At 34.3% G+C, this 18055-nt stretch overlaps 1 protein-coding gene across 1 annotated transcript; it reads right to left on the reverse strand.

Annotated features, from left to right (window-relative positions):
* Positions 1-16728: 16728 nt before the first annotated feature.
* On the reverse strand, positions 16729-17160 carry LOC111372597. Its single transcript, XM_022994967.1, has one exon. It carries the CDS (start codon positions 17158-17160, stop codon positions 16729-16731), a length of 432 nt encoding a protein of 143 aa, XP_022850735.1.
* Positions 17161-18055: the final 895 nt, after the last annotated feature.

Raw genomic sequence — 18055 nt, forward strand, 5'->3', positions numbered from 1 at the left:
ACTTACGGTACAATGCTGCTCTACAAGCTGTGGCCTTTCTAGCGGTTTGATAAATTCTAACCATGTCTGTCACATAAGTGTCCAATTATGTATTATCTCTGTTAGTGATATCAACTTATATATTATGCTTTTGGGATTTTAATAAAATAGCTAATCATCATTTCTTCATGTATATATAAACAAAATATAACTTACATAACACATTTCATCCTAAATATCATTAGCATTTTCATAGATTCAAGCTCAAATGATTTATAAATCATGCTCGAAAAATAAAGTGGAAAATAATGTTTTATTCCATACATTGGGTTCGTTGGATGAGGTCAATTGATGGATGCAAGATGCCATGAAATGCCTTAAATGTTTCACTTTCTCATCTTTTAATTATTATTTTTTTTTATAAAAAAATACGCCAAGTCTACAATATCGACTAAACCTCGTGCTCTGATACCACGCTATAACATCCCAACCCACATGGATCGAAACGTCACGAGATTAACTGTACTTTAGTCGTAATTTTTAAAACAATAATTCAATAATAAAAGAAAAAAATTTCAAAAAAATTTTTAGAATGGGTTCCATGCGTGTAACGACTATTGACGTGAAATTTTTGACAAAACTTAAAAAGTAATGTTGTTTTAGTTTTTGTCTCAAACGATAATTGTCAAAATAAATTTGTTTGCATAGCTATCGACCTCAAAACTTCATCAAATTTTAATGTAAAGTAGGAAACTCCTTATAAAATGACATAGTCGAAAATTAGCTTCCAACGGCATCATATGAGATAATAAAATATTTTTCAAAATCTCGCAGCGACTCGATTTGGGAAATAGCCCAACTCAACATATTTAAGGTGGCATATAAAATTCCATGGATATTGGATTGACATGATTTTGAATTTTTTCAGTAGCCAATCTATGAGGCTATTAAATCCCACTAGTTTTGTCCAAAAATCCCAAGTAACAATTGAGTTACGAATTTTTAAGTTCAATGGCAGACACTAGAATTTTCAGAAAACAGCAACACTATGTTTACTTAAAGTGACATATAAAATTTTACTGCAATTAGATTGATACGATTCTAAGTTTATTCAATAGCTAACTTATGAGGCTATCAACCACCATTAACTTTGTTCAAAAATTCGAAGTAACAAATTAGTTATGAATTTTTAAAATCTGAGCAGAAACTGAAATTTCTAAGAAAATAGTAACATTAACTAGTTGACATTTTTTTTTGAAGACGGTGTTTCTTAAGTAAATTCTAGATCACCCATATATATATTTTTAAACATAAAGTATTCATAAGAAAATGTTCGTAGAAATAGTTTCATATACGATGTCCATAGAAAAGTAATTAATAGAAAACGCAAATATTTCATAATCAATTTAAAGTTGTTAATTCTCTGACTTTTCCATGTCGAATTGCATCTTCAACCACTATCATTTGCGCCTCCAACAAAAGAACAAAATAAACTTGTAAGAAGGGATTTAACTCATGAGTTTGAAACTCAATAGATATTATCGGTGCATTTCATAATCAAATTAGAAAATTCGAACCATGGATTCATATCGTCGCACGTAGATGGACTTCCAGAAAAATCCGATATCTATAGCATTATCATAACATGTAGAGCCGGAGAATGATCATTCAAACTATAGTAGTGTCGAAGCACCGTACCCGGAGTTACCATTTCATTCAACTTTTAATGAAAAATCAAATTTGAAAATGAAATAACACTTGCACCTCAACCTATCTTGAATTTTCTTGGATATCAAAGAACAAATGTTTAGAAAGTCTTTCTTCTTCTTACCCTTGTTATTTCCCTTAGCTTAAATTGACACAAAATATATTTTTTGAGAGAAAATAAGATGAAATTCGTATTTAAGGAAGGATGTAGTGAAAAAGTGACATTCCACTTCTTATAACCTTTCTTTTTAATGAAAAACTAAATGGGGGAGTTGTATTATCATAAAATTTGTTAAATTGGATCTTTAACTAAGAATTTGAAGAGTTTTTAAGCCTAAAAAAATTCATAAAATTTTTATAAAAACATCTACATGGTGATCAAAAATCCCAAATAACGATTGAGTTACGAATTTTTAAGTTCAATAGCAGAAACTGAAATTTCCAGAAAACAGTAATACTATGTTTACTTAAAGTGACATAAAATTTTTTACCGACATCGGATTGACATGACTCTAATTTTATTCAGTAGTTAACTTATGAGGCCATCAAACACCATTAGCTTTGTTCAAAAATTTGAAGTATCAAATTAGTTATGAATTTTTAAAATCTGAGCAGAAACTGAAATTTCTAAGAAAACAGTAACATTAACTAGTTGACATTTTTTTTAAAACGGTGTTTCGTAAGTAAATTCTAGATCACATATTTATATTTTTTTAAACATAACCTATTCATAAGAAAATGTTCGTAGAAATAGTTTCATATACGATGTCCATAGAAAAGTAATTAATAGGAAACGCAAATATTTTATAATCAATTTAAAGTTGTTAATTCATCGACTTTTTCATGTCGAATTGCATCTTCAACCACCTTCATCCGCGCCCGCAACAAAAGAACAAAATCAACCTCTAAGAAGGGATTTAACCCATGAGTTTGAAACTCAATAGATATCATTGAAAGCCCAAGACCAAGATGGGGGTGAATTGGTTATTTGAAACTTTTTCGAATATAAACGCAAATTTAGGCAAATAACTATAAATAGACAAGACAACACAAAAGTAATAAGAGGAAGGGAAAAGAGAGTGCAAACGATGTAATAAGAAGGTTCGATCCAATCACGATCTATGTTCTCCGTTACCAAGCTCTCCATCACAAGCAAAGGTCTTTTTCACTATCTTTGATTGACTTATGGTGCAATCCAACCCTTACAACGCTTTCGGTGACTTACAACTAAGGAGCACTGATCCTTTTACACGTTGAGCTTTTTGGGACCTCAACACGACCCACAATTTTATGAACAAGAAAATCAAAGTTACAATTGAAAAGTTTCTCTCTTAACAAATGATATGAACACAACTAAATAATAAGAGAGAATTAGGCACAACACTTCAATAAATCACAAAGAATATAGCTCAAGTGTTGTGTGAAAAACTTTTATTGAGATATATGATTTTTCAAAAAGTTCCTCACTCAAAAAGTTTTTCAACAAATAAATATTTTGATCTCTTAAAGATTGAAAAATAAGGTAGATAAGATCAAGAAATAACTCTCTTTAATATTCTAGAATTCTATCTTTAAAAGAGATATAAAGAGAGGTATTTATAGCCATCAGTTAGGAGATCCGTACAAGTGATTCAGACATTCGCTTGGTGTCCAGACGGTTAACTAGCCATTTGCCAAATGGTAAAAAATCCGACCGTTGAACACAACTTTCGGACGCCCCGAAGACCCCATCTGGACGTCCGGATGGGCTAATTATTTTGCCCATCGAATTTTTCTTTTTTGTGAAAAATGTTCTTTAAGGTACTTGTAGGGTTTTCTAATGTACTTAGTATAGATAAGTAATTTCATAAAGATTTAATTGTGAAAAATCAAATTACTTATATTTTAAAATTAATTTTTATCCAAGTAAAGTTTGTCATGATAATTCTCGTGCATAAAAATTGTTTGAGCTATAATCGATGCAAAATATTAAAGTGTTTTACCTTTACATTTGAGTATAGAAATGCATCTATAGTTAATGTCTTTAATTTATTCATCCAATGCGATTTTGTGCGTGAAGGCTCGATTTCCATTTCCTCGTTCGTAAATCTTCAATCTTGCTTGTGTGTCTGTTGCTTTGTGCCAAGGTTGCATGATTCTCGATCTAGATTTTTCATGTCATAAATTTGCATTAATCACTATCAATCACTTAAACAATTTGTTAGAATTAAACACAATTTGTTTGTGATAATCAAAACAAGAAGTCAACCGTTAGGTCAACAATTTCGTCCTTTTTGATTATGACAAACAAGACGATTTTTGCAATATAAATGTTAAACAAATTGAATCGGTATCAATTAATCAGGAGCATGATTTTGTATATTACAAGTAATATTCCCCCTATCAATATGCATATAATCATGATATAACTTTCCCCCTTGCTGTGTTGTTCCTATGTTGCACAATCATCTGCTCATCTTCCCTCTTTTGGCATAAGCAAAAAGATATAACAGGTCAAATAGCATGAAGAAGGAAAAAAAAGTATGATTTAGGAAGTCAACTGAGCAATAGCATAAAATTCGGTGAAAAATGCAGTCTGCTGAGCCTGCATCTCAGCCTGTCGCTGCTGCATCTCGAGCTGTCGATCCTGGATAGATATGTGCTGAGCCTACATCTGGAGAAGTAGACTACCCATGCCGTCGACCGATGAGGTAAGAGAATCAATTTGCCCATGAAGGAGATTATAGTGCTCCTCGGTAAATATGAAATGCCCTCGGGAAGTAGGAGGCACGCTCGAGCCAGGAATGTTAGATGCAGGAGCAGGAACTTCAAGTTCTTCATCTGATTCAGCTTCATCTTCAAACGGGAGAGTGGATGGACCGGAGGTAGGATCGAACCCTTTCGTATAAGCTACCAATTGCCCATGTTCCTTTACTATTTTCATCCGTTTTAAGGTCTGAATGTTAATAGTATCGGTAGGGCGTAATTTTATAAAATCTTTACCCTCTAATAAAACATTAAAATGCTTAAAGATTTTTGAAAGAAGCAACCCGTAAGATAAAGCTTTGGTGTATCGTGATGCATGCACAAGCTTCATAAGGCCAAGTGCAATAGTAGGAAAATCAATTTTACGCCCGACTAGTAAAGAATCCAAAATAAAGAGATCAAAGCGATTGACTTTGTCTCGATGACCTTTGTGGGGAAAAATAACGTGAGCAATTATATTTTGCAAAACCTTGCATGGAAGTGTTAATTGATGTGCACTAATTTTTGTGATGTTCTCTAAGTCTTTTCTCGTAACTCGACGACATGCTTTAGAAGGATCGTATCCTTCTATGGTTGGTGGAGACATATGTAAAAACACTTCCAAGTCACAAGGCTCGAGATTAAGTAGTTGACAAATTAATGCTTTTGAAATTGTAAACTGAACATTTTTAACAAAGCAAGCGATTTCGTTTGAACGTATCGTAAAATTTATTTTTTGATAAAATTCTTTCATAAGGTGTGGATAAGCGTGTTCTTCCATCGTGGTCACGGTTATCCATCCCATGCGTTCAAAACATTCCTCAATATGAAAAGCGAGAGCTTCTATTTGTAAAATCCATAAAATCAACATTCTTACCGATTAAAATTGGCGATTTTTCAAAAGGGTTTGGTGGCTCCTCCGGCTCTAAATCCATCTCCTCATCCGATGGTGAAGGGGGTTGTTGCACAATTTTTCTTCCCCGTTTTCCACGCCTAGAACCCGACATAGTGGATAAAATGGGTGAGATTTCCAAAATTTTCAAAAAACGAAAAAATCCCAATTGGATGATTTCTAGGGCATGGCTCAAAAGTGGTGATTTTCTATGAAAAATTAAGCTACTAGATGAGGAGAGTAATGGTGTATGAAATGCTTGAACTATTATGAGTGATTGGCACGAAAATTTCCAAGATTGAAGAGGGATTCGAGCAGAGATTTAAACCCGATTTTGGAAGAGAGATTTTCGATTTTTGGTTGATAAAGGGTATTAATCTTTCGGGTTTTTTGATTAAAAGGTGAAATGAACAAGATTTAACAAAAAAAAATGCTATTGTGTGGAATTGCAGAGAGGATTTTGTGAGGAAGATGAAGAAATGGAAGAAAAAACGAGATGGTTTCGTGTTTTAAAAACTGGACCGACGTTTCGAACATCCGGATTACAGTAGTCCGGACGTCCGGATGACAGTTAATTGTAAACACACGAAATGTTCTACCAATCCGGACAGTATAGTCCGGACAGCTTTTGCTTGTTCGGATAATTTTTTTTTAAAATAAATAAAAAAATTTAAGTGAAAGAAACTTAAACTAAGTTTACTTCATTTTCATCAATAATCCCCAATCCTCTTCGAATAATTGAAAAATGTTCATATGCTAGAGGTTTGGTAAAAATATCGGCCAACTGATCCTCGATTTTTATAAATTCTAATATAATATCTCCTTTTTGTACATGATCACGAGGAAAATGATGTCGAATCTCAATATGTTTAGTTTGTGAATGCAAGACGGGATTTTTAGACAAATTTATGGCACTAGTATTATCACATAAAATAGGCACATGAACGTAAGACAAATGATAATCACATAGAGTTTGTTTCATCCAATGTATTTGTGCATAACAACTAGCAGCTGAGATATATTCCGCCTCGGTGGTGGATAGTGCAACGGAATTTTGTTTCTTACTAGACCAAGGCACAAGTGCAATGCCTAGAAAGTGACAATTTCCACTTGTGCTTTTGCGATCAACATTACATCCGGCTCAATTGGCATCCGAATAATTAATTAAGTCAATATGAGTGCCTTTTGGATACCAAAGTCCTAAAATACTTGTACTACTTAGATAACGAAAAATTCTTTTTATGGCCTTTAAGTGTGATTCCTTAGAATTAGATTGAAAGCGAGCATATAGGCAAACACTAAACATAATATCGGGTCTACTAGTAGTTAAATAAAGAAAGGATCCGATCATACCTTGATATTTTGTGACGTCCACAGATGTACCTTGCTCATCCTTATCAAGCTTTAGACATGTGCTCATTGGTGTGTTCATAGGCTCAAATTTCTTAAGCATATCTAATATGTATTTATTTTGATTTATGAAAATTCCTTCTTTCATTTGTTTAATTTGAAGGCCAAGAAATTTTTTTAACTCATCCATCATGCTCATTTCAAATTTTTTGCTCATACATTTTGAAAATTCTTCACAAAGATGTATATTTGTAGCACCAAAAATAATATCGTCAACGTAAATTTGAACAATGAGCATATCATCTTTATGAGTTTTTATAAAAAGTGTAGTATCCGCTTTTCCAATCGAAAAATCATTTGAGAGAAAAAATTTGCTCAACCGTTCGTACCAAGCTCTAGGAGCTTGTTTCAAACCGTAAAGAGTTTTCTGAAGTTTAAATACATGATTCGGATACTTGTGATCTTTAAAATCTGGAGGTTGTTCAACAAAACCTTCTTCTTGAATGAAACCATTTAAAAAAGTACTTTTAACATTCATTTGATAAAGTGTAAAATCTCTGTAATATGCAAATGTAAGAAGCATACGGATGGATTCTAATCTTGCTACGGGTGCAAATGTTTCTTCAAAATCGATACCTTCTTCTTGATTGTAACCTTGGGCCGCTAATCTAGCCTTGTTACACACAGTTATTCCATTTTCATCTCTTTTATTTCTAAAAACCCATTTTGTTCCAATAACGGTTTGATTGTTTGGTCTAGTGACTAAGTCCCAAATATGGTTTCTTTCAAATTGATTTAATTCTTCTTGCATCGCTAGAATCCAAAACTCATCAGACTCGGATTCTTTGCAATTCTTAGGTTTGATTTGAGAAATAAATGCACAACTACCAAAATGATTTTTATAAGAGGTTTTAGTAGTGATACCTTTTGATGGATCGCCAATTATTAGCTCTTTGAGATGAGATGGAACAAACCTCCATTCTTTTGGTAACGAGGGATCACTTGGTTCTCCGGTTTGTCTTTCTTCATTTTCTTGAGCATTTAACTCTTCTATGTCTTCATTTGGTGCCATTTTATTTTGGTCTTGAATTTTCATTTGTTCTAAAGGAGCTTCCAAACCTCCATCGTCCCCACTGCCTTTCTCGATCAAATGAGTTAGTTTCATCAAAAGTAACATGCATGGATTCTTCAACGACTAGAGTTCGTTTGTTAAAAACTCTATATGCTTTGCTAGTCGATGAATATCCTAGGAAAATTCCAATATCTGATTTGGAGTCGAATTTCCCCAAATTGTCTTTTGTATTTAAAATAAAACATTTACATCCAAAAACTTTGAAATAACTAATATTTGGAATTCTATTTTTCCAAAGTTCGTAAGGAGTTTTAGTTTTCCTTTTGCTTACTAATACTCTATTGATAATGTAGCAAGCGGTATTTACGGCTTTGGCCTATAAATATTTAGGCAAGTTATTTTTATTTAACATAGTTCGAGCCATTTCTTGCAATGTACAATTCTTCCTTTCTACTACACTATTTTGTTGAGGTGTTCTAGGACCGAAAAATTATGTTCATATCCATGTTCTTTACAAAAATCATCAAACCCAACATTATCAAATTCTCCACCATGGTCACTTCTAATAGTTGAAATAGAATTGCCTTTTTCATTTTCAACTTTCTTACAAAAATGTTTAAAAGTTTTCAAAACTTCTTCTTTTAAACTTAAAAATATAACCCAAATAAATCTTGAAAAATCATCGACAATAACAAAAGCATAATGTTTACCTCCTAAACTAGCCGTCCTAGAAGGTCCAAAAAGATCGATATGGAGAAGTTGTAATGATTTTGTAGTTGAAATATAAAGTTTTGTTTTGAAAGAAAATTTTACTTGTTTTCCAAATTGACAAGCATCACAAATTTTATCTTTTTCAAATTTCAAATTCGGCAAACCTTTTACAAAACAATTTTTGAAAGAAGATCCATATTTATATGTCAAAGTTTTCTAGGCCATAACCATGATTCTTCTTTCAATCTAAGTAAACATTTTTCATTATTTTCCAATTCAATGTTTATAATATAAACATCTTTACTTCGACTTTCTATAAAAATCACCTCTTTCGATGTAGCATCTTTAATAAGGCATTTGGAAGAATCGAATTTTATGTTATAACCTTTGTCACATAATTGACTATTTCTTAGTAAATTATGTTTAAGATTATCAACAAGTAAAATATTTTCGATAGAGAGGGACGAGTGGTTACCAATGTTTCCAAAGCCTATTATTTTACCCTTGGCGTTATCTCCAAAAGTCACATGGCCTTCATCCTTCTCTTGGAAGTTTGATAGCAATAATCGGTCTCCGGTCATATGCTTCAAACTCCACTATCCAAGAACCATTTGCTTTTTGCTTTCTTTGGTACCTATAAAGACAATTTAGGTTTTGATTTTTGGTACCCATTTAAACTTGGGTCCTTGGTAGTTAGTTTTTGCAGATTCTTTTATCCACTTGTATTTGTTTTCAAAGAAAAATTTCTTTTTAGTTAAACAATTGAAGAATACATGTCCACCTTTATTACAAAAATTACAAGAGGTATTTGAAGTCTTAACAAACATATTTTTGAGTGATTTTTGTTTTAGAGAGGGTTTATATCCAATACCCCCTTTATCAAAAACGCACTTTTGACTATCAAGCATCAAATCAAAATTTTTCTTACCTTCGGTAAATTTATGAATAATGTTTATTAAGTCATTAATTTTCTTTTTCAAAGAAATGTTTTCTTTTATCAAGAGATTTTGATCAATATCTTCTTTTTGCTTTTTTGAAATCTTCTTAATCTCTTCTTTTAAAATAGAATTTTTCTTTTTAATGATAGCATGGTTCAAAGCAAGCTTTTCAAAATTTTCAAGTATTTCATCATATGAATTTGAAAGTTCATCATAAGAGCATACCTCATCTTCAATTGTCATGAAGCGCATATTTGCCACTTCATTATCATTCCCATTTTGTCCTTCATCGTCGCTGTCATCCTATGAGGCTTGGAGTGCCTTTTCTTGAAACTTTTCTTTTTGTTGGGACATTCGGTTCTCTTGTGACCTGACTTATCACAATCATAACAAATGATCTTTTTGCTTCTTTCTTCCCCCTTTTCTTCTTTCTTTTGGAATCTTTGATTATTGCGAAAACCTCTCCATTTTTTGACAAGAAGGACCAAATCATCAAGCTCTTCATCGCTTATATTTTCATTTGATGTTTCTTCTTCAATTGCCGATTTTAATGCAATTTGTCGTTTAGGAGGCTCCTTTGATTTCTCCTTGCTTTTTCTCATTTTCTCCTTAATATCAGCATTATTTAGCTCATAGGTCATTAACGTGCCGTAGAGCTCTTTCAAAGGATATGTATTTACATCCTTAGTATTCTCGATCAACATTTTCAATGGACTCCATTTCTCTGATAAGGACCTAAGTATTTTACTCACAAGTTCACCGTTAGTAAATTTACGATCAAAACCTTTAAGACCATTTATAATGTCGGTAAAACGAGTAATCATGTCAACAATAGGCTTATTTTGTTTCATAAAGAAATTTTCAAATTCTTTAACTAGCATATTTATCTTTGTTTCCTTAACTTTACTTGTGCCAACATGAATAACTTCAAAAGCATGCCAAATATCATATGCCGAATCACATGTGCTAATTCGATTAAATTCATTTCTATCAAGTGCACAATAAAGTTGATTTTTAGCCTTGGCATTTAATGAGAGTTTTCTCTTATCTTTATCATCGTATTCTTCTCTAGATTTGGGGAGAGTTTCATCCGGACTACCGTCTACTTTAATAGTCTTAGTAGGAGCATATGGACCATATTCTATAACTTCCCAAATATTGTAGTCAATAGATTGAACATATATCATCATCCTAGCCTTTCAATAGTTATAATGTGTACCATCAAAGAAAGGAGGCCGGTTCGTAGAGTGCCCCTCATTATTTTGAAAGACTTGGTTAGCCATTACTCAGGATTGTAGAATCTTAAAAAAAAAAAAGTACCAAACTCTGATACCAATTGAAAGCCCAAGAACAACTAACCAAGAGGGGGGTGAATTGGTTATTTAAAAATTTTTCGAATATAAACATAGATTTAGGCAAATAACTATGAATAGACAAGACAACACAAAAATAATAAGAGGAAGGGAAAAGAGAGTGCAAACGATGTAATAAGGAGGTTCGATCCAATCACGATCTACGTCCCCCCGTTACCAATCTCTCCGTCACGAGCAATACCTTTTTCACTATTTTTGATTGACTTATGGTGCAATATAACCCTTACAACGCTTCCGGTGACTTACAACTAAGGAGCACCGATCCTTTTACACGTTGAGCTTTCTGGGATCTCAATATGACCCACAATTTTATGAACAAGAAAATCAAATTTACAATTGAAAAGTCTCTCTCTTAACAAATGATATGAACACAACTAAATAATAAGAGAGAATTAGGCACAACGCTTCAATAAATCACAAAGAATATAGCTTAAGTATTGTGTGAAAAACTTTTATTGAGATATATGATTTTTCAAAAAGTTACTCACTTAAAACGTTTTTCAACAAATAAATATTTTGATCTCTTAAAGATTGAAAAATAAGGTAGATAAGATCAATAAATAACTCTCTTTAATGTTCTAGAATTCTATCTTTAAAAGAGATATAAAGAGAGGTATTTATAGCCATCAATCAGGAGATCCAGACAAGTGATTCGGACGTTCGCTTAGTATCCGGATGGTTAACTAGCCGTTTTTCAAACGATAAAAAATTCGACCATTGAACACAACATTCGCACGTCCGGAAGACCCCATCTGGACGTCCGGATGGGCCAATTATTTTGCCTATCGAATTTTTCTTTTTCGTGAAAAATGTTCTTTAAGGTACTTGTAGGGTTTTCTAATGTACTTCGTATAGATAAGTAATTTCATAAAGATTTAATTGTGAAAAATCAAGTTACTTACATTTTAAAATTAATTTTTATCCAAGTAAAGTTTTTCATGATAATTCTCGTGCATAAAAATTATTTGAGCTATAATCAATGTAAAATATTAAAGTGTTTTACCTTTACATTTGAGTATAGAAATGCGTCTATAGCTAATGTCTTTAATTTCTTCATCCAATGCGATTTTGTGCGTGAAGACTCAATTTCCATTTGTTAGCTAATGTCTTTAATTTCTTCAATTTGTTAGAATTAAACGCAATTTGTTTGTGATAATCAAAACAAGAAGTCAACCATTAGGTCAACAATCATCAGTGCATTTCGTAATCAAATTAGAAAATTCGAACCATGGATTCATACCGTCGCACGTAGATGGATTTTCGACAAAATCCAATATCTATAGCATTATCATAACACGTAGAGCCGGAGAATGATCATTCAAATTATAGTAGTGTCGAAGCACCGTACCCGGAGGTACCATTTCATTCAACTTTTAACGAAAAATCAAATTTGAAAACGAAATAACACTTGCACCTCAACCTATCTTGAATTTTCTTAGATATGAAAGAACAAATGTGTAGAAAGCCTTTCTTCTTCTCATCCTTATTATTCCCTCGACTTAAATTGACATAAAATATATTTTTTTGAGAGAAAATATGATGAAATTCGGATTTAAGGAAGGATGTAGTGAAAAAGTGACCTTTCACTTCTTGTAACCTTTCTTTTTAATGAAAAATTAAACAGGGGGAGTTGTATTATCATAAAGTTTGTTAAATTGGATCTTTAACTAAGAATTTGAAGAGTTTTTAAGCCTAAAAAAAATTCATAAAAAAGTTTTATGAAAACATTTACATGGTGATTCAAACCTGAGTTGTCTATATGAAATACCATGTAGATGACCATTGGGGCAATCCAATTATTCATTAAATCTTTGTAATCAAATTTACTTAAACTTAATCTTTTAAATTGTTGGGCTTTTAATTAATTTATGGCTTAGACTTTCAAAATCTTAAATGGTTTGAGCTTCCACAACTCGTTTCTTGAATGGGATAGGCTCGTGATGCTAGATCATCACAACATAATAGCCTAATTTCATTTTATTTCTCGGGCTTCTACATCCCTTATACCTTAAACAAAATTTCGTCCTCGAAATTTACCTTATGGATTGGCAAAGAGTGTCGGATATTTGTCTTTAACTTCTTTTCCTTCTTCCCAAGTAGATTCTTCGACTCCATGATTATCCCATTGCACCTTGACCAGTTGAATCTCCTTGTTTCGTAATTTATGTACCCTTCGATCTAGTATTCTAATCGGTTATTTCTCATAAGATAAATCTTTACGTACATCTAGGGATTGATAATTGACAACGTGATTAGGATCATGCATATACTTCTTGATCATCGATATGTGAAATACATTGTGAACTGCTGATAGTTCGGGCGGCAAAGCTAATCGATAAGCTACACTTCCGACCCTATCAAGTATTTCAAAAGGTCCAATATAACGATGTCGTAGCTTGCCTTTCTTGCCAAACCTAAGTATACCCTTTACTAGTGCACTTTTAAAAAGACTTTATCTCCAACTTGAAACTCCAAGTCCTTTCGTCTGATATCTGCATAGCTCTTTTATCTGTCTTGCACAGCCTTTATCCTGGTGCGGATCTTATCAATGGCTTCGACTGTCCTTAATGATCTCTGGTCCCAAAAATCTCTTTTTTCCGACTTCATCCTAATGAACAGGTAATCTACATTTTCTACCATAGAGAGCTTCATACGGTGCCAATAGTTGCTTGGAAACTATTATTATATGCAACTTCCACCAAAGGTAAATACGATTCCCAATTGCCTCCCAGATCCAAAACACATGCTCTTAACATATCTTCCAAAGTCTAAATGGTTCTTTCAGATTGACCATCGGATTGAGGGTGATATGCCGTAATGAAATTCAATTTCGTTCCCATAGCCACTTGCAAGCTCTTCCAAAACTTAGATGTAAATCTCGGATCTCTGTCAGACACAATGGATACGGGGGTACCATGCAATCTTATGATCTCTTTAATGTACAACCGTGCCAATTGATCTAGACTGAATGTCATTTTCACCGGAAGAAAATGAGCGAACTTCGTTTGACGGTCCACTATTGCCCATATAGCATTGTGCCCTCCTACTGATCTCAGAAATCCTATCACAAAGTCCATTGCGATATTCTCCCACTTCCATTCTGTATGTCCAATGGATTTAAGAACCCTGCCGGTCTTTGAGTTCTGCTTTAGCTTGTTGACACACAATGCATTTTGCCACAAATAGACCTATAGTTCTTTTTTTATTCCTCCACCAAGATGTATCTCGAAGGTCTCGATACATTTTCGTACCGCTAGGATGTGCAGTGTATGGAGTGATATGAGCTTTCTCCAATATCTCCTTTCTCAAAACTTCATCCTTAGGTACACAAATCTTTCCTTTAAACATCAGAGCCCAATCCGAAGCTATTCTAAAGTCCTTCATCTTATTAGTACCAATCTCGTTCTTGATCTTTTGCAAGAATGGGTACTTACCTTATGCCTCAATGATCCGATCTCTAAGAGTAGGTCGAACCACCAAAGTTGCTAAATGGGTGGTGACTTGCTCTGGTGGGGCAACCATTTCGATTCGTAAATTCTCCAAGTCCTTGATCAACTCCAACTGAGTAGTAGGTAATAACGCCAATCGTCCCACTGACTTTCTACTTAGTGCATCGACAACAACATTAGCCTTACTAGGACGGTAATGGATAATTAAATCATAATCATTTACAAGTTCCAACCATCGTCTCTGTCTCATACTCAATTCCTTCTGTGTGAAGGAATATTTGAGACTTTTATGATCCGTGTAAATGTCGCACTTCCCTCCATAAAAGTAATGGCCCCATATCTTTAAAGCATGCACTACTGCAACAAGTTCTAGATCATGCGTCGGGTAGTTCAGTTCATGTTGCTTCAATTGCCTTGATGCATAGGCAATCACTTTTTCGTGCTACATCAGTACACATCCTAAACCTTGTTTGGATGATCACTATATATTACAAATCCTTTCGAACCTTCAGGTATAGCTAACACGGGTGTTGAAATCAATCGTCATTTTAGCTCCTGAAAGCTCTGTGCACACTTATTTGTCCATTGAAACTTTATTCCTTTCCTTTTCAATTGTGTCATTGGTCCGGGTATTTTGGTAAATCCTTCTATAAATCTCTGATAGTACCCAGTCAATCCCAGAAAACTTCGAACTTCACCCACGTTAGTTGGTGTATTCCAATTCGTTACTGCTTCCACTTTTACTGGATCCACCTCAATTCCTTGGGCAGTAACTACGTGACCAAGGAATCCAACTTGTTCAAGCCAAATTTCACACTTTTTAAATTTAGCGCATAACCTTTCCTTACGCAGTGTTTCTAATGCCATTCTAAGATGCTCTTCATGTTGATCTTTACTCTTGGAGTATATCAAGATGTCATCACTGAAGACTATGATAAATTGATCCAAATACTGATGAAATACATGATTAATTAAATCCATGAACACTGTCGGAGAATATGTCAACCTGAACGGCATAATTGGGAACTCGTAATGTCCATAAAGAGTTCGAAAAGTTGTCTTTGGTATATCACTTGCCTTAACCTTCAACTGATGGTATCCAGACCATAAGTCGATCTTGGAAAATACCTTAGCCCCTTTCAATTGGTCAAATAAATCCTCGATTCTCGGGAGAGGATATTTATTCTTGATAATCAAACGGTTCAACTTCCGATAGTCAATACGCATCCTCATACTTCCATATTTCTTCTTTACGAACAATACTGGTGCGCCCCAAGGAGACACACTTGGTCGAATAAAGCCACAATCCAACAGTTCTTGTAATTGAAATTTTAACTCCCGAAGTTCCTTTGGAGCCATTCTGTATGGAGCTTTAGATACTAGAGCCGCTCCGAGAACCAGATCTTTTGTGAACTCTACCTGTCTATTTGGAGGAGTACTAGGTAGTTCTTCTGAAAACACATCTATAAACTCTCGTACCACTAGTACGTCCTCATTCTTTATTGTCGTCTATTTTTCTCCTAAGATGTTAACTAGAAACCCTTGGTACGTTTCTTTTCTCAGTTTGCAAGGCCGATACTAGTTGGAGATGGGGTTTGGTCTTTATTCCGAGGAAAGAGAATTGCTCTTCTCCTGGTTTCTGAAAAGACACTTCCCTCTCTTTACAACGAATGGTTGCATAATTACATCCCAACCAATCCATGCCCAAAATCACATCAAAGTCTTTCATCTCTATCAGATACAAATTAGCTTCTAATGTTTTTCCTTCGATTTCAAGATTTACCGACCTGGCTAACTGATCTGTATTTAATGTTCTACCTGAGGGGACGCTAACTTCTAGTGTACTTTCTGACTTCTCACAAGTAATACTAGATTTAGTAATGAAAGACGTTGATACAAAAGAGTGAGTAGCTCCCGAATCAAACAGTACATAAGCAGGTGTACTGAATATCAGTAAAATACCTGTTATTACGTTTGAGTTCTCCTCTGCATCCTTCTGAGTTAGTGTAAAGACTCGTGCTTTTCCCTTTTTGTTCTGATCACTGTCATCATCCTTCTTTTGAGTGAACATAGGACAATCCTTAGCAATATGTCCTGGCTTACCGCACCGAAAATAGACATTCTTCCCATACAAGCATTCACCACGATGAGGCTTACCACACTTTAGACAAGGAGCAACTGTAGCTACTATGGCCTTGCTGGCACTAGATCCGATGTTAGCCTTCTTATTTTGCCATTTGCCCTTTCCATTGTCTTGACCATTCCACTTCATCTTTCCAATACGCCCTCTATCTTGTAGGTTGTACAATTGATGGTGTTGCTCCGCATTAGCCTTCTGATACCAAATAGCGTGAGCTCGTTCCAACATCTCACGATATGATGTGAAATGATGTGACATAAGGATCATGCTTAGGTCTGGGTTTAACCCTTGCTCGAACCTTCTAGTCTTCTTAATTTTCGTGTCAACCAGGTGTGGAGTATATCTTGAGAGTTGATCAAACTTTCATTCGGGATCAGTCAAGGACATATTACCCTATTTGAGCTGAAGGAATTCACTTTCCTTGAAATCTCTTAGAGACTGAGGAAAATTCTTGTCCATTACTTCCTCTTTAAATTGTTCCCATGTTAATGCCAATTGCTGCTCCGGGATTCTAGTTTGAGACATTGAATCCCACCAGTAACTTTCATCACCAATAAACATAAACTCTGCACACTGAACCTTTTGGGCGTCGGTGCAGTTTATGAGTCGAAAAATTCGTTCTAACTTACGAAGCCATCCTTCAATTACTCGTGGACCAGGTGCTCCATCGAAGGTAGGGGGCTTATGCCTTTGAAATAACTCAACCACCAAGGCATGAGTCGGGAGAGTAATAGGAGCTGGTGGTGTTTTCTGATTCAGCCTGCCAAGATCTTGAACTGCTTGTAGGAGATCCCTTATCAAATTGTTCTGGTTTGCACGAGACATTTCCTTAGAAATAAAATATAATATCTCACATTAACTTCTTCCAAAATCAGGATTAAAATAGGGAAATATTTTCAGCTCAAACCAGAATTGATTTTTTTTTTGTATTATTAAAAATACTCATTGAAATCAGGATATACAATAATTCGACGACCTTTAGTTCCATAACATTAAAGAAAAGATAACATAAGGAAAAGGAAAAAGCACGAGTCTTTACACTGACTCAGAAGGATTCAGAGGAAAACTCAAACGTAATAACCGGTATTTTACTGGTATTCAATACACCTGCTTATGTATTGTTTGATTCGGGAGCTACTCACTCTTTTGTATCAACGTCTTTCATTGCTAAATCTAGTATTACTTGTGAGAAGTCAGAAAGTACATTAGAAGTTAGCGTCCCCTCAGGTAGAACATTAAATACAAATCAGTAAGCTAGGTCGGTAAATCTTAAAATCGAAGGAAAGACATTAGAAGCTAATTTGTATCTAATAGAGATGAAAGACTTCGAAGTGATTTTAGTCATGGATTGGTTGTGATGTAATTATGCAACGATTCATTGTAGAGAGAGGAAAGTGTCTTTTTAGAAACCAGGAGAAGAGCAATTCTCTTTCCTCGGAATAAAGACCAAACCCCATCTCCAACTAGTATCGGCCTTGCAAGCTGAGAAAATGATGAGAAAAGAAATGTACCAAAGGTTTCTAGTTAACATCTCAGGAGAAAAACAGACGACAATAAAGATTGAGGACGTACCAGTGGTTCGAGAGTTTATAGATGTGTTTCTAGAAGACCTACCTGGTTTTCCACCAGATAGACAGGTGGAGTTTACAATAGATCTGGTTCCCAGAACGGCACCGGTATCTAAAGCTCCATACAAAATGGCTCCAAAGGAACTTCGGGA

This window comes from Olea europaea, unplaced genomic scaffold, assembly GCF_002742605.1.
Source record: "Olea europaea var. sylvestris unplaced genomic scaffold, O_europaea_v1 scaffold1016, whole genome shotgun sequence".
In the NCBI taxonomy this organism is placed as follows: domain Eukaryota; kingdom Viridiplantae; phylum Streptophyta; class Magnoliopsida; order Lamiales; family Oleaceae; genus Olea; species Olea europaea.